Here is a 24,642-nt window from a genome sequence, read left to right as displayed (position 1 = left end):
AACTACAGAGGCATTTCATTAGTCTGTTGGACCTATAAAATACTGGCGAAAATTCTGGAAAATAGAATAACACCATACGCCAAACAACTCATTGGCGAATACCAAGGCAATCTGAGACCGGCTCGCTCTACAACCGACCAGTTTTTCACCGTTAAATTAATCCTGCAAAAGTGTTGGGAATATAACGTACCAAATCTTTGTCGACCTCAAGCAGGCATACGACAGTATAGATCGTGGATTTGGTGCTATTGCTGTAATTTGGTATAGCTCTTTAACTAGTACGACTGATGAAGATGACTATCACCAACTCCATGTCACAGGTCAGGATCCAGAACAGGTTGACTGATCCTTTTGAAACACGTATTTGTTTGAAGCAGGGCGACGGACTGGCGCCGACGCTCTTCAACTTAGCACTTGAATACGCTATCTGACTAATGGATACCAACATCAACAGGATGCTATTCATTAAGTCGACATAATTATTAGCGTACGCAGACGACATCAAGATCATGTCTCGAAAACTGACCGACGCAGAGCAACTTCTGCATACTCTTGACATTGCTGCGCAAAAGTTGGACTACGCATCAATGAGAACAAAACAAAAATAATGATGCAATCAAAAAGTACGACACCAACTCATTCGGGCATTAACATAGGGGACCTCAACATTGTATTCTCAGATAGCTTTGCATATCTGAGTAGCAGTTTCTCGAAGGACGCCAATGAAACCGACGATGTCAAGCAACGTATTCAACTAGCGAATAAGACTTTCTTCCCGGCCCTTCTCCTAATGAAATCCAAGCATGTGCATAGAAACACCAAGCGGGGGTGCGAAATCTGGACCCATACCCAAACCTCCAAAAATTTGCTAGACACATTCGAAAGGATAATCCACCTAGGAATTTTCGGAGCAGTTCGCGACCGTGATGGGTGGCGCATCCAATACAACCATGAGTTATATGAACTGTACGATGAGCTAGAGGTCTCGAAATTAGTTAAACTACAACACCTTCAGTGGGCAGGGCATTTATAGTGAATGAGCGACGATCGCATGCCTAAAAAGACTATAAACAAATAACGTGTCGACGGAGACTATGTGGAAAACCCGAGAGCACGGTAGGAGAGCACAATATATACGGACGCCGAGCAACTAATGGGCTTCCAAGATTGGAGGACGCAGTTAGGTGACCGAGATCACTGCAGAACAACGATCCAGGCAGCCAGGCTGACGATAAAGGAACCATTGCCAATCCTTTATAACTTTTTACTTCTTTGTAGGACATAGGAGTCCACAGAGTCTCGTACTGTGATTTATTACCCCATTTCAGCACAGTCTCTTCAGTTTCATTACTATAACGCTTAATGGTATGCAAGCAATTGGTTTATAGTAGCGAAACAGGTACAAAGACGAACAAAAATATCCTTGGTGACCGGGATTCGGAACCAGGGAAACAAGATCGGGAGGTTGACATGAAAACGATGCAACCATCGAGCCATCAAAACATTTGGAAGCCTCGAACGGAGGTCATACAGCAGTTTTATTGAGCTGAATAGTGGCGCTAACTTAGTGGGTAATGCTAAGTGTATCTGAAAAAAGTGCGAAGAAGGGATGTGTTCAAATGCACTAATGAAGCTACAATCAAATAGAATAGCATTATTAATGCGAAATTATACGAACACGCACATGGCCGTGAATTGGCCACACATTGGGGGTCTTCTACCCTCATGGTTTCAAAAAATTGTCTCTTTCCTCTTCGCGTAGTTTTAAAGTAGATCATGTTGAGCATGGTCTTTCATGGGTATTTCGGAGGGAAATATGAGCAATTGCGGCCTTCTCGAGTGATTAGCGGCTTGGGTGCACGCACTCAAAACAGCAATGAATCCCTCAAAAGATGGATTGAAATTTTGGCTAGAAAACATTTGCACTTGGGTAAAGGGCGGTCCATTTTGAAAGTTATAGAAGTGGTGGGGATTACTTTCAGAGACGAGAAACGCATCGGCCGTTCCGAGAGTGGGGTCAGTAGCGCCGTAAAAAGGGCCGGGATTCAACAGAGAGAGAGAGAGAGAGGGGAAAATGTGGTCAATCGAGAGGAACAAGAATACTATGGACCGGGCATTGCAGATTGAATCGTAAGTTTCTGAAATCAAGTTTAATACCACAATTTATCTTCAATAACGTTTTCCTGAAAGTTGAAGTGATCATTGGGACATCATTTCTACCAAAAATATTTATCGAATTCATTCAATTTTTTCTTTCAGTTGCTCGGTGAACTTCCCGCTATGACTTCCCGAGTTGGTTTTTGAAAATTTTGATTTGTTGAATTTTTACAATCTCTAAAGCACTCTAAAAGTGAAAATAAAATTTTTTTTATAAAATGATGCATCTTTTTGCCAAATTTCAAAATAATAAAATTCCAGATCGGACGAACATAGTCAACGGAACACAAGACAAAACATATAATTTGTTTGAGTTCAAATAGATAATATTACCGTCCAGATGCCTCAAGGTTACCATGGCATTTCAACAAGAAGTATGGCGAGGACGTTTCAAGGACACAGGTTTTTCCAATGGGAATTTAAAAAAAAATGTGAAAAGTCAAAACAAATTAAATAAAACAAAAAAAACTCGTTAGATTATTTTTAGTGGTTTCCTTGCAATTATTATAATTCCCAAAAATAGGCCAGAAATTTACGCTAGACAGTAGAAGACCCCCTTAAGTCTCAACTTGCGCCTGGCCTAAGAAAGGGCACCAATTCAATTGCGGGTTATGATATGTAATGGAGCCCACTATCCCATGATAATCACCAAGTGGGTACTCCTAAAAATACGTGGGGCAGAACAATCGAGAGAGCTGCAAGCTTCTTGGAAAATCGTTGGGGGAATTGAGGCACATTACGAGGAACCAATTGAGATGGCAAGTAGATGGTGTTGGCGGGGTAGACAGCAGTTTATGGCAATCATATATTGAATATTTAAGCGTAAGCTATATCGACTGGAAGATTATGTAACCTGAAAACAAATATAAATATGAAATCACACTTCGTATGGTGACCGTTCTTTGGAGATATCGTAACGGTGAAGGTCCTGGTTCACTGCAACGAAGCTCAAAGCTAAGACAAAGTTGAAATTTTTCAACTAAGCTGATTGATAGAGCTGCACTGTCTCTAGCTAGAAGAGAGCTGTAAAAATACTGAAATATTGACAACCTGGGGATTATAATGATCATTGAAAAAAATGTCGAAGATAACAAAATAATAATAATAATCGTTGGCACAACAATCCATATTGGATCAAGGCCTTGAAGTGTGTTAGAGCACTTCATTCAAGACCGTAACGGTACACCACAGTACACTGTGGGAGGCAATGTGGTCAGCATTGCGCCCGCCCGAGATTATTACCCTGATTTGACTCAGGTACTCATTCACAGCTGAGTCGACTGGTGTCCGACATCCAATCACGATAACAAATTCCTCTGCCCCCAGCGAGATTTGAACCGCGACCTTCTGCTACGACAGCCCAGCGCTCTAACCACTTGAGCCATCCGGACACCGGATAACAAAAGGATGCATCATTTACAGCAATGTGAAATAAAATGCAATGTAAATTAGATACTGTTAGAAGAGAATAAAAAAACTGAAAAAAAATTTAAAAATGGAAAATTGGACAAAATATAATTTGTTCATTTTAAAGCTATTTTAGAGATAAAGTTCTTCATTAACGCTAGCACGTAAAGGTGTAGTAAAGGGGCGAGACGGGAAGGTACCGTTTTCAAACTATTTTTTCTCATTTTTTTGGTTTATTTTCTGAATGGAAAACCTTTTAAGAATATTGTATTCAGAGAAATTGGAGCAAAACTAGGTCAGATACCGTGGTTTAAGCAACCACATTTCATACATGACTCGGTGCGGACACATGGTTTGAATAACAGCTGGTAATGCATTGCATTCGTACAGTTTCACCTATAGTGCTCCTCCCAAGGATATTTTGGATACCATGAAGCTTGTCTATGAAGATCTGAGCGAAGATTCCCTCCTGGAGTGATGTGTCAGAGGCTTTACGGAGAAAACAATGAAAGTTCGAACCGACTTGTTTGGAAAATCTCACCAAAGCACTTCAGTGGAACCTCTGTCATCGTCGAGATTGCAGCTCATGTGGCAGCCTGTGTTTGATTTACTAACCTTTATGCAAGGCATGAGAATGTAAATCCCATGAATGGGCGCGATAAGTCGAGCGGAGTCGGGAGTTGAAAAATAGACTAAGCAAGACAGGATGCATCGTAGACAGGGTTACTTAATGAAAGTGATTGTCTAATGAAAGAACTTTTTTTTTCTGAGATGCTTCCGAATAGTTGGTGTCTACTTAAGGTACCTAAATGTACCATTGCTTTTAATAAATCGATTTAAACTGTGTTGGAAACAAATGCACAAAATTGTGCTTCGTTTTGCACGAATTAAATTTACCTCTTCTGCTTAGCAAAAATACATTAGTATCCTGAGAGATATAACTTTGAAAACGTATCGAGTCAAAAAGCTAGAACCAGTTCTTAAGTGTTATGTTAGCTGCGGTTGCATATACTGCTGTTATCTACCAAAAACCTAACCTAACCTAAAATTTGCACAAACTTTTGGAAAAGAATCCGCCAACTAGAAGGGAAAAACCTAATTTGCCAGTGGAAGGTTGAAGGACTGCACGGCCTGAAGCTGCAGAAGCGAGTGTCACATCATTTGATCCAACAGAATTTAGCGGATCGGGCAACGATGAGCTCACTTCTTCGTCAATATCGTAACTATTCTGTTTTAGGCAGACTCATCACCACAGACGAAAAGGAGATCACTTTAACGATATCGTCTCAGAATGAACCTATGTATATCGTTGTAAATTCGGACCCCGTCCCTAGTAGAAAAATTTCCTCTTCTCAGAAAAAACACAATATATTAGGGATTCAGTGAAATATTCATGGATCGATTCACAATCAATTTGTTACAACAGTGAAGTACCATCATCAACTTGACAACGTACGTAAAAAAATTAAAGCATATTTACTGGAAGAGATGGAGTTATCTTTCGCTTTGGTAATATTTATTACTTAACTGAAGTTAAACAAATTCCTGTGGTGAATTATTTTTCATCTGGCGCATCACCCTGATATTGGTAAATAAAGCTCTGTTTCGATCTTTACATTTTTTTAAACAGGAGATTTTTCGCAAGTCATATGAAGGTTCCCAAGGTCACTTGGTCAGGTGCTGAAAATAATTTCTACAGGTAGGGGAGTAAATTGCCTAAGAGAAATGTAAGAAATATTTAATATCCGGAATTTGAATGATATGCTGGATGGCGTTTTGTTGGCTTTTGCATCACTTTTGTATTCCGTTTGCTCGTGAAAAGTGCGTAAGCTAACACACAGATGGCATTACTAATATTAAACCCATATAATTTTTAGTTAACCCTAACCTTCAAAGTTTATTTTGTACGATAAAGCATTTCGAGAGAAGCGACTTTTGTTAGTTTGGAGAAAATGGATAAAAAGCAATTTCTTGTGTTAATAAGGCATTGCTTTTTGGCAAAAGAATACTGTTGAAACTAAGGCTTGGCTTGATAAACATTATCCGGACTTTGCAGCAGGAAAATTAACCATTGAGGAGTGCTTTGCTAAGTTTAAAGGAGACGAAATGAACATTGGTGACGATGCACGTAGTGAACGCCCCAAGAAGCTGTTACCGATGAAGACACCCTACAACCGACCAAAAACAACGTCTTGACGATTCTGAGCAATGTTTGAAGCTATTCCTCCATAAAAAAACCCCGAATTTATGCGACTATTATATAGCGTTGTTGAAGCGTTTGAAGGATGGAATCGCAGGAAAACGACCCACATTGCAACTTCTCAGACTTCAAGAGAATAGTCGCTGGAAACAAATTTGGCGCTCATGAGAAGTTAATCACCGAAACTGAGGCCCATTTTGAGGCTAAAGACAAATCCTACTATAAAAATGGTATCAAATAATTGATTGACCGCTATAATCATTTTATCGCCCTCGAAGGCAACTATATTGAATAATAAAATCAAATTCGAAAAAAAAAAATTGTTTTCTCTGTGAGCCTACCAACTTTTTAGCCCACCTGGTAGGTTAACTTCACTGGTAGATCTTCATTTCGCTCGCTTAAGTTTGCCAATTTCTTCCTCTTCAGACTTCTTTCATCTGTTTTTTTGTGGTTGAACTCTGGATGCACTGGTATTTTTTACTTACCATATGCCATGTCTGAAATGGACGATGTTCTTACCGTCCTTGACCTGCTGAATGCCGAATTTTTGCTAGAGAATTCACGAATTCCTCTATTTTTTTATTGGACATAGAAATAATAAACAATGGGGGAGAAATAGAATTTAACGTAAACAAAAAAATATACACAGAATATGAAAACATGTTCCATCAAATGTTTGCAACCTCGTTCAGCAAAGAAAAATTCGGCAAAGCAAAAAAATGCATCCTGAACCCAGCCAAAAAAATGGATTATGCCAGTTCTTTAGGAAAATTATTGAGGTGAAATTGGCACGAAAAGAGAGCCACCTGAGGAGATGGGCATACTAACTGAGTACTTACAGTACTCCAGTCAACCGGAGATTAGGGGTGACAAAACGCATTCGAATGTGGGGATGCATATTTTTGGATTTCGTAATGTTATCAATTGGCATTGAATGTCGGCTTCTGATTGGTGAATGGCGTGAATGACGTTGGTCTACGCAATGTTTCAGTGCTGATACCGGCTATCGTTTGCGAATCTGTTCTCTCGGCTGACTTTAATGTAAAAAGGTGATATAAAAGTGGTATGATATCACATTTTCTACTAAGGTGATGTTTTGTGCCCCTCTTATGCCTTCGAAAGAACCTATATATTTTTCTAAATTAGAATTTCTTAATACCAGGTTTACATGCTTGCCACTTGCCGCAAATTCCAAACATTTCATAAATATTTACCTTGATTTTGCGTATCAACATCGTTATCGTATACAAGTGCATTACAGGTTGTTAAGCAAGCAGTTGGTTGGAGCGGGATTGCATATATATATGTGGGCAGGCTGCGATTGCCGTAACATAATCGACCAACCTTAACTTGTGCACAGATGTCAAATCTAGCTGCAACTGCAACTTGCCGGCAAACGGGCAATCTACCTGCAGCTAATTTGACAACTTGCTTGCACGTATGTGGCTAGTATCAAACCGGCTCAACACGTTTGCCGCAATCTAACGGAAGCCAAAGGCAGAGCTTCCTTAAAGATTCATTTAGGATTAGTGGCAATTGACTTAATGGAGTCTGCGAGCGAATCACGCTTCAAAAATTCCTCTATAGGATGCTTGGTGGAAGTATATGCGCATATACATTTTTAAGGTTTTGTTTGTAAAACAAAACCTTATTAAAATCGGTTTACTGTCTGTCTGTCTGTCCGTCTGTCTGTCTGTCTGTCTGTCTGTCTGTCTGTCTGTCTGTCTGTCTGTCTGTCTGTCTGTCTGTCTGTTCGTCACACGCATTTTTCTCGGAGACGGTTGTAGCGATTGGCACCAAATTTGGTACAAAGATGGGAACTGTGAACGCTCACGCATATAGTGAGTTACATCCTTTTACGTCGAATTTAAGGGGGGTCCCCATACATGCAAAGGGAGGGTGTATATTTTTTTTCATCAAATATAGTCATGTGGGGTATCAAATTAAAGGTCTCGATTAGTACTTTTCGAAGCCGGTCTTAGTTTTGACATTTGTTGAAAAGGTGGGGGGTGCGGGGGGTTGAAAGTGGTCTTTTTTTAACGAACCCATTCTCAGAAACTACCCAACCGAAAAATCTGAAAAAAATCAGGGGGCTGTCACTATATGGTGCCTAGGCTCCGAAATACCCTCCATATCGATACCTGTTCAAATAAAGTTAATAATAGTACAATACTATAATATTTAGTAATTGACAGGAAAAGCCCCCTTAAGTTCACCCTAGAATCACAAAATTTTGCAACAATATAGGCTCCAGCATAGAGCATGATTCCGCCAAATTTGGTGAAAATCGCACTATTACTAACAAAGTAATACTAAGTCAAAGCAGTCGCTTCTCTGCAAATTCGAGACTATGAATGTCAATATCACTTGAAAGTGGCTATTTTCACGTAATATATGCATATTTTACATGCTACACGCTAATGGGACAAAAGCACACCCAAATCTCTTTATAAAAGAAATAAACAAAACCTTTCATACCTGAAGCGTCTAGCTTCCGGTTTCCCGACTTCTTATTCTTCTGTTTCCGATTTTGATTTGATTCAGACTGGTAAGAATCGTTTTATTCAAGTTTTCATAAAAAATCTTTCTTTTCTTAGATCAATTTTTCTCAAAATGCGGTTTTTTGGAGCGGCGATAATTTAATGCGGTTTGCGGGAAACAACAGCTAACACATGCCATTCTCGTGTGAACCTTTAATATTAGTCTGTTTTAACTTTAAAATCAAAAATTTTCGAAAATTCTTAATAGTTATTTTTGGCATTTTTTGTAAAGCCGGGGTCTTAAATGCGAGGTTCACACGATAAATACAAGTGTCCTGAGTAATAAGAATTTTGGTTTTTGTGTTTCAGACCGGCCTAAAGATTTTTTTAATAGCTGCAAACATTTTTTATTTTGATTATTTTTAGCTGCATTTAGATTCATATCTTTAGAAAATAGGTTAGTGATGGAAAATTAAAAGTTTGTTGATTTCAGATAAAAATTGGAGTCGCTACATGCCTCGCAGTTGGAGAATATTTTTAGTTTAAACTTTTAAAAAAAAATTCAAATATTGTTTGAATTATGACTAATGTAATGTCCAAATTTAATTGCATTCCGAATAGTTCCTCCCATTAAAAAAAACTCTCAAAAAAGTACATTCATTCTATTGTGGTTTCCTCACATAATCCATTTCGTCTGACTCTTACGGATGTGTACAGTTTATCTCTTCCAGAAATAATCGGCAGTTCTTCTGGGAGGCCCTCATTGTAGTTGCACATAATTTTTATAGGTAATATACCTACAAGATTTTTCAACAAAGAGGTGTCAAGTTCGAGCTACGTTTGACTTGTCACCAATTAAAAAGTTTCAGGCTTAGGTGGAGACACATTTGTAAAACATAAGAACTTGCAACACAAGAACGATCTTTTTTAAGAAATTTTGTGGGGAGTATTTGGTAGATATTGTGTTCCTTTACGAGCTTCGTAGTTTGTATAATACTTCAAATGGAACAAGCTGGGAAACTGGAAGTTTGAAGCTTCAGGTATAAAAGGTTTTGTGCTCTCTTATGTGAGAAGCATAACGCAGTTCTTTATTGGCTGACAGCATTGACTCGAAATATTTAAATTGGTCAGTGCTGTCAGTTTCAATAACCTGCCCAGAACTGGGCGAATTAAATCTCGGGTCAATATTATCAGCCAATGGAGAACTGCGTTTTGAAATTGCTTCACGCATTGATGCAACCTGGATGAAGTGGCATTTCATAACTAGTGTTCTTTGTGATCGACGTATCAGCACGCGTCTCAAATCTAAAATTTATCGCAATATCGTCCGTCTGCCGCTCTCTATAGTTCTGAGTGTTGGCCGACTATAAAAGACAATGAAAGCCGTCTTGAGGTAATGGAGACGAAGATGATGCATTGCATTGGTAGCGTGACACGTTTTGATCACGTCCGAAATGAGGCTATCTGCGATCGATAAGGGGTTGCACCAATCGTGAGAAAACTACGAGTGAGGCGTTTTTGATGGTGTGATCACGTAATTCAGACTAATGAAAATTCACCTACCGATATTGGTCTGGATATCGAAGTCAATGATAACCAACAAAAAAGCCGGCCAAAACAACCGTGGTTTGATACCCTGGATGGGGATTTCAAGGCGTCGCGATTACCTCCTGATTAGTCATTTAATAAAATAAAATAACGAAACCGATCACGACGAGCCGACCCCGCTTGTGTCACATAGCTAAAAATTGAATTGCTCTCTATTTTTTAGAAAGCGATTTAAATAAATCATTTGATGGAAAGCCCTGTATTGATAATAGTCAACATCATTCGCTTCACACTCTGAGCTTAATATTATTAGCAAATGCGAAGAATTTAACCTACATCAGATGGGCTGGGGAGTATTAGATTCTTCTTGAGTGGTATTTTAATATTTCACTGGAATGTCAATTATTCTCGCTAATTATGACGTCAGCATCTTATTTGCATGGCTTTGGAAGCAGTTAATTCGCGCAAAATCGCTAAGTTTGAACTGCTATAACTTTGGCGTTAGTGACCATATTTCTATGAAATTTAGCAGGTATGTACGAAATATTGTTCTCTATGCTGGTAAGATGAATCAAAAGGGGGTTTTTCAGTAAATTTATGAATGCTGGTAATATACTATTAGTAAGTTTATTTGAGCAGATAACGGAATGGAACATATTTTGAGGCCTGGATTTCATCTAAGCGCACCACCCTGATTTTTTCGGATTTTTAGGTTGGGTAGTTCCCGAAAATTACTCCTGCCTCACTTTAAGTGTGTACACTTTGACTTCTCACTCGCGCAATTTCGAATTCAAGACTAAACTAATATCAGTTGCGGGAAGTACTAGTCGAGACTTTTCATTTGATACGCACGACTATATCCGGTGAACAATTTTTTTGCATCCCTCCTTTGCATGTATGGGGAGCAACCCCTTTAAACTCCACCTAAATTTATGCCACTCGCTGTATGCGTGGGATTTCATAGTTCCCATCTGTCCACCAAATTTAGTTCGGATCGGTTTAGCCGTTTTGGAGAAAAGTGCGTGTGACAGACAGTGATTCGATTTTAATAAGGTTTTGTTTTACACAAAACCTTAAAAAGATGAATTTATTATTTAAAAAAAAACAGTAGAAGGGAAAGTACATTTTTATGTTTTTTGTGCCCATCAGAACACTGAAGCTAATAGAATAAAACATGGAATTTTCAATCGAGACTTTCGGTTATATCTAGAGGTCATGAAAAAACAGCAAAGATTCAGAGGATTACGTTTTTTACCAGACCGAATTGAATGGTACCTTCTGAATTAGATTTGTAAAGCGTATACGCAAAGCACATTTTCGCAAAGAATTTTTATTTTATGTGAAAAGGAGTTTGAAGAACAAGGATTTGTGAAAGTTATCCTATCTTGTTCTTGAATGTTTCAGCTCTACATATTTATACATTTTTAATCGTGTTGAGGTTTTCTGTCTCGTAGTCGCCTCTTTACTTCCGAATTATATACTTCTCCCTTTTATAATAATAATAATCGTTGGTGCAACAATCCAATTGGATCAGGGGTTTGAAGTGGTAAGGACGCCAATATATATGGTACTCTCTTCTTGTCCTAGCATTTCATTTAATTCATTTCGTCCGGTTTATGCTCACGTGAGGACTAGTTCTGATACCGTCCGTCGAAGCAGTTGCCCTCAGTTTACCTGTTCCAGACATGATCGCAGCTTTTTTGATGCTGGGGACCCTCATTGTAGTTGCATATAATTTTCATACGTAAATCTTTCAACAAAGAGATGTCATTTTAAATTTCGCGCTGCCTTTGATCTGTCGCCAAGTAAAAAGTTTCAGACTTAGGTCAAAACATAAGAATTTGCAACAAAACAACTATCTTTTATACGAACTTTTGAGGGGAGTATTTGGTAGATACGCCATATGAATTAATGAGCTATTCTTAAAATAGCAACTGAATGTGTCAAAACCACTATATGGAAGTTTATAAAACTTACCTGTATAAACCAGTAAAATATGCTCCAAAATTTATTCTAAAGCGATTATTTAAAAAAAATCTGTAAGAATAAAAATGTTAAGTTGAAAACTACATTCGTAATTTCAACTGGCAGTGTGTATCTTGACGCTATTGTTTTGTTTGCTTTTGTAAATAGTATATATAAACACAGTTAAGTTATTATTATAATATTTGAGTTTATTATTGCCCGAATATAAAAACACTTTTGTTTAAATTAAATCATAATCAATAAATATCAAGTAAAAAATAAATTGAAACATAAATTGGATGCTTTTGCATCCCTAAAAAATAATCATTGATAAGTTAAGCTTCAATTGTTTAGAACCGAAAAAAACATGGATTTCAAACAAATTTATATCAATTTGAAGGTTGTCTTGAGAATCGAGTAAATTGTTGTCCTAATTAATTCGATATTATTCTACATATATACAGTGACAGATATCTATTTGCTTTATCTTTTAAAACTGCTAAAATATGAACGAAAGAGCAAAATTAAAACATGGAAATTGTGATTATGAAAAGCTTTCTCTCCTTCGATTTACAATTTACTTTGTGAAGTCATTCGGCACCATTTTATTCTTTTTACTTTGTCTTGGATAATTCATGGATGGTATCATCTCGTCTTTCATCTTTCGCGGTTCACTTTCTAATGTACATGCTAAATTCTTGTCGAGGCTTTATTTACATTTGTGTGAAAATTTACATCCGACCGTGGTTCCCCCTCCACTGTACATTTGAACTTAATCTTTCAACAAATCACAGCTTCATCAAATATTATATTTGAAAATTTGATTTTTTTCCATCCTTCGTCTTTCCTTCAGTTCGATATCGTAATGTAAACGTTGATATTAATAATATTTAAATAATTATGCAATTTACAGTACATATATTAATTGTCATTATCTTATTCATTGTCTACGGCTATTGCTCTTCCTCTTCCTTATCTGTGATATCATGAACAGCCTTACGTAAGTGATTTCTAAGAATAACGGAATTTCTTGTTAAGGTTAAATCATTTGCTAGAGTAGTCGATATATGTGGCAGAGTATTTGGAGTATTTAATTCAATAGCTAACTTTGTTGGCATGTGTTAAGAGTGATTCTTTATTGGACCCGATGATAGTGAACTACTGCTAACACCTGAATCACTGGATTTCTCACTTAACGCTCCTCCTCTGGTGAGAGTTTCGTCTCCCAAACTGCCGCCCAGAAGTCCTTTCTTGGCCACTCCTCGTGAAACTCCCTTCAAAGGACACTTGTCTTCTTTCTGTCGTCGGGCGCTTTCCACTCGTTTAAGTATTTCGCTTGAACATTTCGCTACAACATCATCGAGACTGTTGGACTCGTCTGTTGAAGTGATGGTTTGCGTCGGGGTTTGAGATGAAGGAACTGGTGATCCTTCATAGCAGCCTGAGTCTCTTGGGAAGTGACGTCGACCAAACGGTGATGAGCCATGTTTTTGATTGATGTTATTCAGACGGGCTTCGTCGTTTTCTGAGCTGGAACCGGCTATGTCACCATCAGAGCCTGTAAAATTAATACAAAATGTAAAGTTAATTTTGTTTCATGAAGTTAAAATATTAATTTTAAAATCTGCAAAGGGTCCTCAACGAACTGTTCGTTATGTTTTCGGGATAAACTAGATGAAATACTAAAATATCTTTAAGGGCTATTTTCTAATTTCAAGGTGCGAATAGAAGAATTACTATATATCAAAAAGCAGTCACATAATAGTCAATTGTCATTTGTATCTTAACGATCAACCAGAAAAATGCGTATATTCTAGCCTCTTGCTCGACTGAACCGCTTAAAGGGATTGCAACCACAACCGTTCCTTTTCAAACTTTCAATTTTGTTTCGAGTTTATTGCAAATTTTTGGAATATGGGATGATGGCTTCGTTGCGTAAAACATATTTAAAACGTAAAGAAAATAATTGATTTTTGTTTGCAAAATAGGAATACCATGCATAATTTATAAAGATAAGAAGCTGTCACGATTTGAGTAATATAATATGGATATCTCAACGTATGTACAAGAATAGATTTAATCTTCTTTGTCAGCAGTCCTTCGAGAGAATCCGCTAATTCTTTTAAACATGCAAATTGATAAATGGGTAATGAAATATTTACAATTTGTTTTTCATTTGAGATGATGATGATCAGCGAATTGTTTTTTGTTTGAGATTTATTTTTAGCATCTTTTCAACACAAATATAACTTGGTTTGTGGTATATTTCAAGGGTAAAATGCAAACGTGAATTCATTTTGATGACCTGTATGTAACTTTAGATGGTATTTTTATAAAATGAAAAGTGAATTATGTACAAGATACAAAAATAGCGAATTCTACACCAATAATTGAAAATAATTATGATTTCGAAATTTTGGAAAAGAATTTGCCGGAAATCAATGCATAATTTGGCATAATTAAATATAAACTAACAATGGGTAGCACGAACTTGTCGGTTTTGTTTCTAAATTATGCGATAGACTTTCTTCTGACGAAGTCTACTTTATAATTTCTTGGAAACAGTTGTTTAAAGACAATTATACCAAACGGAATTTTTCTTTTAGGCTTCTTAGTATTTATAAGGGAATAATACTCCTTACGGAATGTCTTTAATATTAAAGTCATTCGAACCATTTTCAAAAGAGAAACCTGTCTCAAGAAAAATCAAAACGAAACGAGGATTTAATTTTAAACCTAAAAATATAGAAATGTTAACATATTCATCATAAATATCTTTTTGGTGTGTATCTCTAGTTTTAATAAAAGTGTGTCATGTTCACTATATAAAATCCTCCTATTCTATGAATTCCGTGTAAACTAAACTTGAATTTAAGGTTTATCTTCTTTTAAAGTCTTTTATTGGTAAAGCGGGGAGCGTGTTTCAAAAGGCACTAGAAGAACGAAAACAAGCGAAATTTAAACGTATTTAAAATTATTTATCCCGTTCTTATTAACAATTGTAAGAAAGAAAATGATATAATTAATTACACGAAATGCTATCACTTTCGAACTCAGGCAGGTGAGGTAGATGTCATGGACCAATCCTCAAAAACAATGGACGCAGGTTTCTCGCTTTATTATCTAAAGAATATAATAGAAAATAAGGTGTATTAAGTTTTTAAAATCCCGAAATTATAAACGATATCTGGGTTGATTCTGGAATATTATTTATTTTATTTGAGAGGGTATAGTATCGTCAATCAATAAATTAATAGAATCTGTTGAAGACATTGTGAACCAAGTTGGTATTGAATTGAATTTTTGAATGGGGAACTCGTGGTTTTCAAAAGCACTTTTATTCATTTACAGTAATTTTCTATCAGCACAACAGAACATTACATTATGCTATTAAGAAATTACTAATGATTCGGAGAAAACAAAGCAAAAATTGATTGAAGTTATTGATGGAAGCCATTGTTATTTGGCAATATACAATGAAAACCTCCATAGCTGAACTCCATGGTATATAATACTATATCTTCCACCATCAATTGTGTAGTTTCATAAAAACCATCGAATTCAGAAGACACAGAATATACACTACATCAATAATAATCAATCTTTAATTCTTTAAAGGGAAAAAAGCAAGGGATGTGACAAATAACGGAACAGATATTTCAATCTTGGCGCAAATGATGATGTAGATAGATTGACACACAAGAATACGCAAAGCACGCAGTTAAGATTGCTCACATCTCTTTCTATAGTCAAGACCATATTTTCTTAATTTTGACTTTCTTACTTAGCAATTAATGGTAAGAAAATGATTTTTGGTTAAAAATTGGATATTCAATTTTTTTTAAGTTTTTTTGTAAAACATACGTGCAGTGAGTAATATCATTCTATGCTCAGTTTAAGGGGGGTCCTCATACTTTCAGCAGAGGGGTTTACATTTTTCCACCGAATATAGTTATCTGGGGCATCTAATGACAGATCTCGATTAGTACTTTTCAAGACTGGTCTTTGTTTTGAGGTCAGTCTTAAAGCGGAAATATGAACATTGGAAAGTTGTAACTTATTTTAAGGGTTCATTCTCAGAACCTAATAAATATACAAATCTTGAAAAAATAGTGGTGTCCCTGCATGGTATCTAGGCCTCAAAATACACACTATAATGGTATCGATATACAGGCTCTCTTGTTTATGATGGTACAAATTTTAATGGTGTATAGTACTCCTTGTTTGGGGAAAATTGGTCTATCTTTTATCGTTACAGAGTTCAAGGCTTTTTCGTGAATAGTGTAAAAAAGCTTGACCTTTCCGAAGAAATCACAACCTCCCGCTCCCTCAAGCATTTAATTCCAGATTTGATACAATTTTCGGAAAGTACAGGAAATTTCTTATAAACGAAAATTTCTTATAAATGACTATTTTTTCAATTACACCGGTCATCATCTCTTCAAAGATATAACTGTCTAAATTTTAAAGAAATTTCAAAATCAAAATAGAAATTTAGATGAAAAATCAATTTTGAAATTTTTTCAATGGAGCAGTTATATCTTCGAAGTGAGGATGATCTCTGCAATTGAAAAACTATTCATTTATAAGAAGTTTTTTATAGTTTCTGAAGAAAAATTGGTGAAAATTAAAACATTGAAATATACTGTTTCTTTTTAGACCAGCCTTGACTTGATAACTGCCATATTTTCAAAATGAGTCCTGTTATTAACTAAACGATCTGTTATTAACTCACTCAAACCGGATCACTAAAATTTACTTCGCGATAAACCTTAGAATTGAATGATCTACCGAATTTGATGCAGGATAGAAGACGCAAAAAAAATGGTTCAAACGTTTGTTAAACATGGCCAAAAACCGAGTTAAATAGCAGAAATTTTCTATGATTTTTTTGCTTTATCTCGTTCACAAGCGGCCCCATTTTATTTTATGAAAGGCCTGATCGTGAGGCTGTCAAATCACCATCCAGTGTATCAAGCCACCTTTGTTTCGGCCGGCCTTTTGGTGGCTTACCATCGACTTCGATGTTCAGATCAATCTAGGCAAGTGAATTCTCTTTAGCGCAGGTTAGGCCACTAGTCCAACGCAACATCTTTGCCTCCATTACCGCAAAACGCTATTCATTGTCTTTCATAGTCGTCCAACACTCAGGCTGTCGTCCGGAAGGTCGCGGTTCAAAATCTCTTTGGTGACAGTCGAATTTGTATCGTGTTTTGATGTCGGATACCAGTTGGCTCAGCTGCCTGCGAATGAGAGTCAAATCAGGGTAATAACCTCGGGCGAGGGCAATGTTGACCACATTGTCTCCTATAGGGTACTGTAATCATATAGTATATCGTTAAGGTCTTGAATGAAGTGTTCTAACACACTTCAAGGCCCTGATCCGATATGGATTGTTGCGCCAAAGATTATTATTATTATAACACTCAGAACTATAGAGGGCGAGAGGGGCGGATGACATTGCGGTCAATTTTAGGTTTGAGACGTTCGTTGATATGACGACCACAAAGAACGCCAGTTGTGAAACGCCACTTAATCCCGGTAGCGCTATCGCGTGGAGCAATTTCATAACGTGGTTCTCCATCGGCTGACAGCATAGATCCGAGATATTTCCATCGCTCGGTCACTGCCATTGGCAGTGATAGTGTCTGCTTCATGGGGATCGGTCGCTAAAAATTCAGTTTCAGATTCCATCTAGGCCTGTGTTGTATGAGGCATCGGTTGGTAAGCAATAGAATGTTCGATATTGTGTGTGCGTTCGTGTCCATTGACCAGTCGATACAGATCGCTCCCTCCATCCCGAGTGTCCAGATTATAGTATAAATCTTTGTAATGGACGGGTGACAGTGATGTTTCCCGGTTGGCATTCTTGTAAATATGTCAATTAGCCAGAGTTTCATCGTCGAGATACGTGTGGTAGAGCCGTCTCTTTTCACGGACCTTCATTTGGACGTAGTCATTCGAAAGCCCGGCATCTCGCTGCGATCAACATTCGATGTTGAGGTACGATGGTCTCATAGGGAACGGCTTTATAGTCAGTGGTGGTGCCAAAATGTCGGCATCTTATGAGAATATAGTCAATTTGCATTTTACTGCTCCCACTATAAAATGTAGGAAGATGGAACAATCAACCATGTATTCGTAATAACAAACTGATGGGTATCCGCAAAATCGACAATACGCTCGCCACTCTCATTGCGGGCTCCAAATTCTTTTGGTCCATGGCACCTGTTGCCTTTCCACCAACATGACCATTAAGTCTTGGGTGAGTATGCTGTGAAAGGCGAACAGTGCGATCGGCTGATAAAACGGTGACCTTCATCAGCTGGTCATTAAATCGTTCGACTTCTTTATTGACGTCACGAAATCTCGCTGAGACGGCAATGCCAACACTGTGTTGAGTGTGTTGGCTACCAAAATGGAGAAGTTTATAGCCATTTGTGCCGCGTTCGCGTTCTATGTTGAAGTATTTGGCAGAAGACTATCGAGTTTTTTGTAGAGTGTAGTTATCATTGTGCCTCTTCCGAAGCGCAACAACGGCAGAGGTGAACTAAAAGGTCGGTCGAAACAGCAACTGCAGCCTGCTGGACTGTTTTACCTTCAGATACTGGTGCTCTTGAATGATTTGTTCAACATTTTGTATGTCATGAAGCCATGGAGTTTCTTAAATTTAATTTGCTACGTTATGTGTATTTTTCGACAAGCAGCATATCTTCGAAAAAATTTCGGGTCGGCACCGCGTTGTGCAGTGCAGTTCTACAGGCTCCAACTATAACGCCGTGCCATTCATTATATTTTGTAAGTGACCCTTTTTTTCAAATTGAACTTGAAGAAAGTGAACTCCAAACGATTTGAATACTCTGTCTATTGTATATTAAAACTTCCGGAATTTCTAGCTCAAACCATCGCAAATTACTATGAATAGTCATTATTTTAATATATATAGTAGCCACCTAAAAGGTGTGAAATTTTCGGTCGTAGAGGACTCGTTATTGAATTTTTAATGACCAAAAATTAAATCTTCAGAGAAAATCTCACACCGAAGAAAAAAGCAAATGGTTCCCGAAATACTGCATGTGCAATAACTTAATAAAACGTTTTAGGGAAAAGTGGAAACTATTGACTTACATCCTGTCAGTTAACAAGCACCCAGGTACGTTACCTAAGAGGAAATTAGAGTATCTCAGGGAATGTTTGAATTTACAAGGTAAGCTTTGTTTAGTTCGCTCTTCATTATAGCGATCGATGCAAATCTGACATACGACACCTCACCTGTTTAATACTGTAATTTCTGAATGACAAGTGATGCCATAAAAATCGATTAATCGGAGCTGATATACAGGATAACCCCCATAACGTACCGCAGCTCTGACTTCTACTACTAATGATGATACATTATTCAAGGGGCAAAATATTACCGATCTATGTTAAGCGGTCTTGTAAAATTAAGTCTAGATAAAAAGCACTTTGTACGCCTCCAAGTTACGATTAGCACTTTTGACTTTTTATGTGAAAAATATTTCACATAAGACAACATCCATAGAAACCTGTACTCATTAACTTTTATAATAGTAGCATATCACTATTAAATAAGTTACTGTATAATAAACAGTAACTATAAAGTCTGCAGGGGGCAGAAATGATGTATCCTTCAGGCTTTTGGTGATTCTCGTACTCTAGCCCCAGACAGGCATATCTCATGAAATAAAAAAAAGAGCCGATTCCACCGAAATTAAACTTTGGCTACTGGAAAACTGGTAATACCTTTTTAGAATAGGTAATATTCTTTTGGAATAGGTTTGTGCAAACTCGTCTATATATATGGTTCCCATTCACCTCCGCCAGCTTGGAGCTTTTGGGTAAAGATTAAGTTCATTTTCCATGTGCTGCTCCCATATAGCAAAACAGAAAGAACACTAGCACAGAACAGTCCCAACTTTATATTCATGTTGAGATAAATGTATTTCTAAATTCTAGACAGCGAAAGCGAATCTAGCGCTGTTAATGCGTCGGACGACATCCAGTTCGTTGTCACCATCGGCAGAAAGCACGCTTCCTAGATTTATAAATCTTTCGCTGGTCTGGCCATTAATACAGATAGGGAGAGTGCGTTGATCCATCAGACTGAGATATTTGGTTTTTGTTGGTGTCTACTTGCCGCTCCTTTCAAATGTGAAGCCATTTAGCCAAACTCCATCAGCCTGATACAACCCTGGCAGGCTCCGTTTTGGACCTCAAAATGTCGCTCTGATAGTAGCTATTCGCTTCTCCGCATTGGCCCTACTGCGTAGAGTACTCCAAATACACACACTAGTCAAGATCAATGAAGAGCAGGTGAAACGAAGATCTAAACTCGGCACACCGTTCTAAGATGAGCTGTAGGGTGTTGATGTGGTGAATGCAGGAGGATCCGGAGCGGAAATCAGAAAATAGCGTGCTCCCTGTCGACCAATCTTTTGAAATGCTCTTTGCAATCTCTGGGAAAGATCTCGGATTTCCACGATTTTCATACGAGTGGAAGCAGCAAATCGGCAGTAACTACAGGCGCGGCGGTATATAACTCTGCGAAGAGATCGTCAAGTCCAGTGGCTTTACTCCGTTTGAGTGAATTGAGGAACAGTCCGTATCAGCATGCACAGTAGATCTATTATAGGCAGTACCCTTACTAAAATGACCCCACTTGCAAATGTGCTTGCAGAAGCTTATCTGTACACATCAGAGACGCTAAACAAGGAAAAGGCATAATCTTCGCCAAATCGTATTGGTAAGAAAGAGATCGGTGAGCTTTTGCTATTCGGTACTACGGCGTGCTCATCCATATAGCAAAAAGTTGTGTCACGTATTCACTTATACATAAGCAAAAACTTGCCAATCTCACCAATACATTGGCAAGTCAAACACAGCTGATCGGGTTTTCGGTACATCTCGCTCATGCTCAAGGGCAAAACAATTTGAAATCGTGTGTACTCGCACTGATTTCCCCCCTTGAGGGGCAAGGGGGAGTGAGGTAGCTGTCTAGTATCTAACTGTGTCAGCATGTTACAGTGATTAGCTATTTCATCCAAAAGAGAGAGAATCTCATCGGAGGTGTTACTTGTGAAGCGTTTTTCCATCTCTGCTGTTGTTCATCATCGTGGATCAGAAATCGACCATTGACGTCTTTCACGGGACCATTGAAAGATTTGCAACCACATGTAAGCTCGTTCGTGATGCGTTATACATTTTTCAAATCATTGCAATGTGCAGCATCTTCTAGTTCCCTGACCAGCGCAATAGCAAATTCCCTCTTGTCAGAGCGTAGATTACGCTGAACATCTCGGGATTTCGCTCGGTATCAGAGTTCTAGCGCGTCGCCTTGGCCATTACTCGCAGTGCTCAGTAGGGCCGTCAGTTCCTTTCGTTCATCGATCCGTTTCTACGATTTCGCACTCAGCCAGATCTTATGACGCCCCTTCGGGACGTGAACGACGACCTGTGTAGCACCTGAGAAAAGAGCATTTTTGGTGGCGACTCAATGTTCATCGATATGCTCAGGTGGGTTACTTAGTAAATCCGCAGTCTGCAACATTAATCTCCTACTGTTGAGCGACACCACAGCACACAAGCGGACGTAAACAACCATCAAATGGCGTTCCTTTTGAGGCCATTGTCAGCGCCTTTCTTATTATGCAGATCCAACCGATAATTTTTTAATCTGCTGCTGATCGCGAAGTGGTCAGTCTGATTGCTTCTATAGCGTCAGTCAGTTGGAACCCAACTGACCTTATTTTAAGCTCTCTCAAACAGTGGAGCAAAAATTACAAACTGGTGGAAGTTGCAGAAATCTACGAGCCTGCCACCATTACCATTGCGGTCGCCAAGACCGTACTTCTCCATCACTTGTTCGAGCAAGGTGTTTTCAGATCTCACCTTACCATTCAGATCACCTATCGCGATCACAATGTCACCTTCAGGAAGCCTCCCCTGAACTGCATCTAATTTCTTGTGGGAAGCATCTTCCTCCACTATATCGGAAGTGTCCATTAGTGCGTAGCATTGCACATTTGTGATGCTCCTTAGCATGGACCGGAATCTTGAAGTTAGAAATTTGTCAGAAACCGGCTCCCAGGTAAAAAGAGCTCAACTTGGGGTTGCCGTCAGAAGCAACAAGACATCGGATTCGCGTTTCCTACAATTTGGCTTTCCAGAGTACAAAAGCACATTGCCGCAAGAGGGAAAGGTATACTATCCAGAGTCCCATTATCTTACTTCGCTTAGGCCCAGAATGTTCTGCGTATATCGCTGGAATTTCCGTTCAAGTTGAAGAAAGCGAACATTCTGAGGTCCCACGCTACTGTTATCAAGGAGCGTGCGTATATTCCAAAAAACAATCACAGTTCATTTTCAATAGCTAAAGGTCTTCCGCGAGACGGCGTTGTTGACGGTTCAGTAGCAATAAAGTTTGAAAATTTGCAATTTCTATCTCTTTTAGTCGCCCCTTACGGTCAACGGAGAGGACTTCGAGTGTATCCTTTAGTCCCAACTCACAAGGCGGCAAACGTCGTGTGAAGCAATTCGGGCTAGTCAATGCTATTCTTAAACCCAATAAAATCGAAAAACTATCGCCTTCCATCTATCCTGTAAGCACGGATAAGTTGAATCCTTTTCAAAAAGGGGAGAGTACATGTTCGAAAACGGACAACTGTTGGAAATCAGCTGTGCGTTCCCTGGGGTCGCAAGAACAAAAAAATCAATGTTTGACAATGTTGACCACGTATCAAAACATAGCTCAAAAGATTGGGTGACAAATTGAAGTTTGGTTCCCTTTTGGATCCTCTTCTAGTGGCTATATTAATATTTAATAGAATATAGTACAATAATATATATGTTCAGATCACACAAATAAAACGTTTTTCTATTTTCCTAGCTACATTACCATAAAATTGCTAAAACTAACTAATAATAACTTACTCAACCTCACTTCACATTAACTACAATTAACTATATTATTGAGTATGAATAAGAGTAAAAGAGATACTTTAAGTTTTCCGACTATGTACTCCTAATAGTGCCTGAAATATCCGACGATCTACTATCAACTAAATTATTACAGCATAAATATATCTTAAACATAACCACTTACATTCAATGTCATGCAGTAGCTGAACGGCAGTTAAAAGTTTGGCACGATGTTCCACGTTAACTATACCCAAATAATCTAAATCTGCTGGTTCTAATTCTTTGAACAATTCCAAGTCTTCGTACCTGTAAACAACACAAAATTGAACATTGTGCAATCATTCGCATCCCTTTTGCTTCTATTTAAAATCACTTACCCATTTAGGACGAAAACCGACGTGTATTCTTTCAATCCTATTCGGAAAAGCAAGTCCTCAACGGAATTCGGTCCATTACTATTCGTCAATCTACCCAGATTTTTGTTTGCACCTTTCGTTCGTTGCTCGGGCATTACTTCGACATTGATGAACTTGAAGTGACCAACTCGTCCATGACATCGTCCTTTCCATATTCCCGATGCGTTCATGGACAGTACCTCGATAATATCACCCTTCTGTAGAGGAAGAACAATGTGTAAATGGGGATGAAAAAAAATGTAAATAAGGTTTTTAGTTAACGATAATGTAAGGAAAAAGCTTTTTTCTCGAAGATTGTATCTAAGGAGATAAATAAAAATTCTGAAACTTGCTGCTCCTGCAGCGCATACGTTTACAATAATTTATTGACCAATATTAATGTGCTTAAACATTTGCCATCCTCTATGTGGACCGATTAGAAATGAAGTCTTTTGAAGCTCTGTTCGTACTTATGAAACTTTGTGCTACACCCACTTTACATATCCATAAATATGTAAACCTTAACAGGTACAAACTCCCTGAAAACTCTTAGATGCTTACCTTAAAACGAAGTGCTTCCTTGTCGTATGGATTCGGCAGACTATCAACTAGAGCCTTGGCTTTACATATTGATGTTAGAGAGTTTCGATCCTCCGTCGATATAGAACTATGCGGACTACCAGGGCGTACTAAAGCTTGAGTACCTTGAATAAAACATGAAACGTCATATTATACACATCCAAGTAAAGTTACACACCCGAAAGGGTTTATTCAGGCGAGCTCTCTTCAATAATGCACTTACTTGAACCGGAAGCGCTGGGCAAACTTTCAACCGAACTAGCCGAACAAGCAAATGCTTGGTCACTCATACTACCTCGGTCTGTATTATCTTGTGAATTACTAAAGTCTCTGGACGTATCCTTTGTGGCATTAAAATTTCGACTATTCTCATTAAAAACACCAATTTCCTTCGGTGAGCTTCGCATCTCGTTTGACTGGAATGAAATTAAAAAGGAGAGGGAAAAAGTTAACCATGAGCATCGACAGGATGTTGGTGGAGAATTTGTGGTAACTCAGTAAATTCATGATGACGTGAAGTGTGGTAGCAAGCGAAAGGACTCTTATCGATTAACTTATTTGAAATGCATACTTTTGTAGGAAAATGCTGAATTCTTATGACGAACCAGAATATTTCTTGGTGAGGAGATTTCTTCGGCCTCTTCAGCTCGAACTGAATTTGAATTATATTATTAAGGCTGGGTAGGGGCTGCTTTGTTGACAAAATACTGATTTGCAACTTATATTTGAGGATCTTAACTCATGGATGAATTCTAGTTTAATAGGCAGCGGTTAATAATAATAATAATCGTTGGCACAACAATCCATATTGGATCAGGGCCTTGAAGTGTGTTAGAGCACTTCATTCAAGACCGTAATGGTACACTACAGTAGACTGTAGGAGACAATGTGGTCAGCATTGCGCTCGCCCGAGATTATTACCCTGATTTGACTCAGGTACTCATTCACAGCTGAGTCGACTGGTATCCGACGT

General features: G+C 38.1%; 1 protein-coding gene across 1 annotated transcript in view; it reads right to left on the bottom strand.

Moving 5' to 3' along the window:
* Positions 1 to 11,951: 11,951 nt before the first annotated feature.
* LOC119652386 (sterile alpha motif domain-containing protein 5) overlaps positions 11,952 to 24,642 on the bottom strand; it is a 558,631-nt gene continuing 545,940 nt past the window's right edge. The window contains exons 14-18 of the mRNA XM_038056486.1: positions 23,893 to 24,085; positions 23,652 to 23,794; positions 23,073 to 23,308; positions 22,880 to 23,001; positions 11,952 to 13,315 (exon numbers count right to left, since the gene is read on the bottom strand). Of these exons, the coding sequence (XP_037912414.1) occupies positions 12,879 to 13,315; positions 22,880 to 23,001; positions 23,073 to 23,308; positions 23,652 to 23,794; positions 23,893 to 24,085 (1,131 nt within the window). The 3' untranslated portion in view covers positions 11,952 to 12,878. The remainder of the gene's footprint in view (positions 13,316 to 22,879; positions 23,002 to 23,072; positions 23,309 to 23,651; positions 23,795 to 23,892; positions 24,086 to 24,642) is intronic.

The sequence above is a fragment of the Hermetia illucens genome, chromosome 3 (genome assembly GCF_905115235.1).
Source record: "Hermetia illucens chromosome 3, iHerIll2.2.curated.20191125, whole genome shotgun sequence".
Lineage (NCBI taxonomy): Eukaryota > Metazoa > Arthropoda > Insecta > Diptera > Stratiomyidae > Hermetia > Hermetia illucens.
The sequence above is the reverse complement of the archived record's forward strand: the minus strand, read 5'-3'. Positions and strand labels throughout refer to the sequence as shown.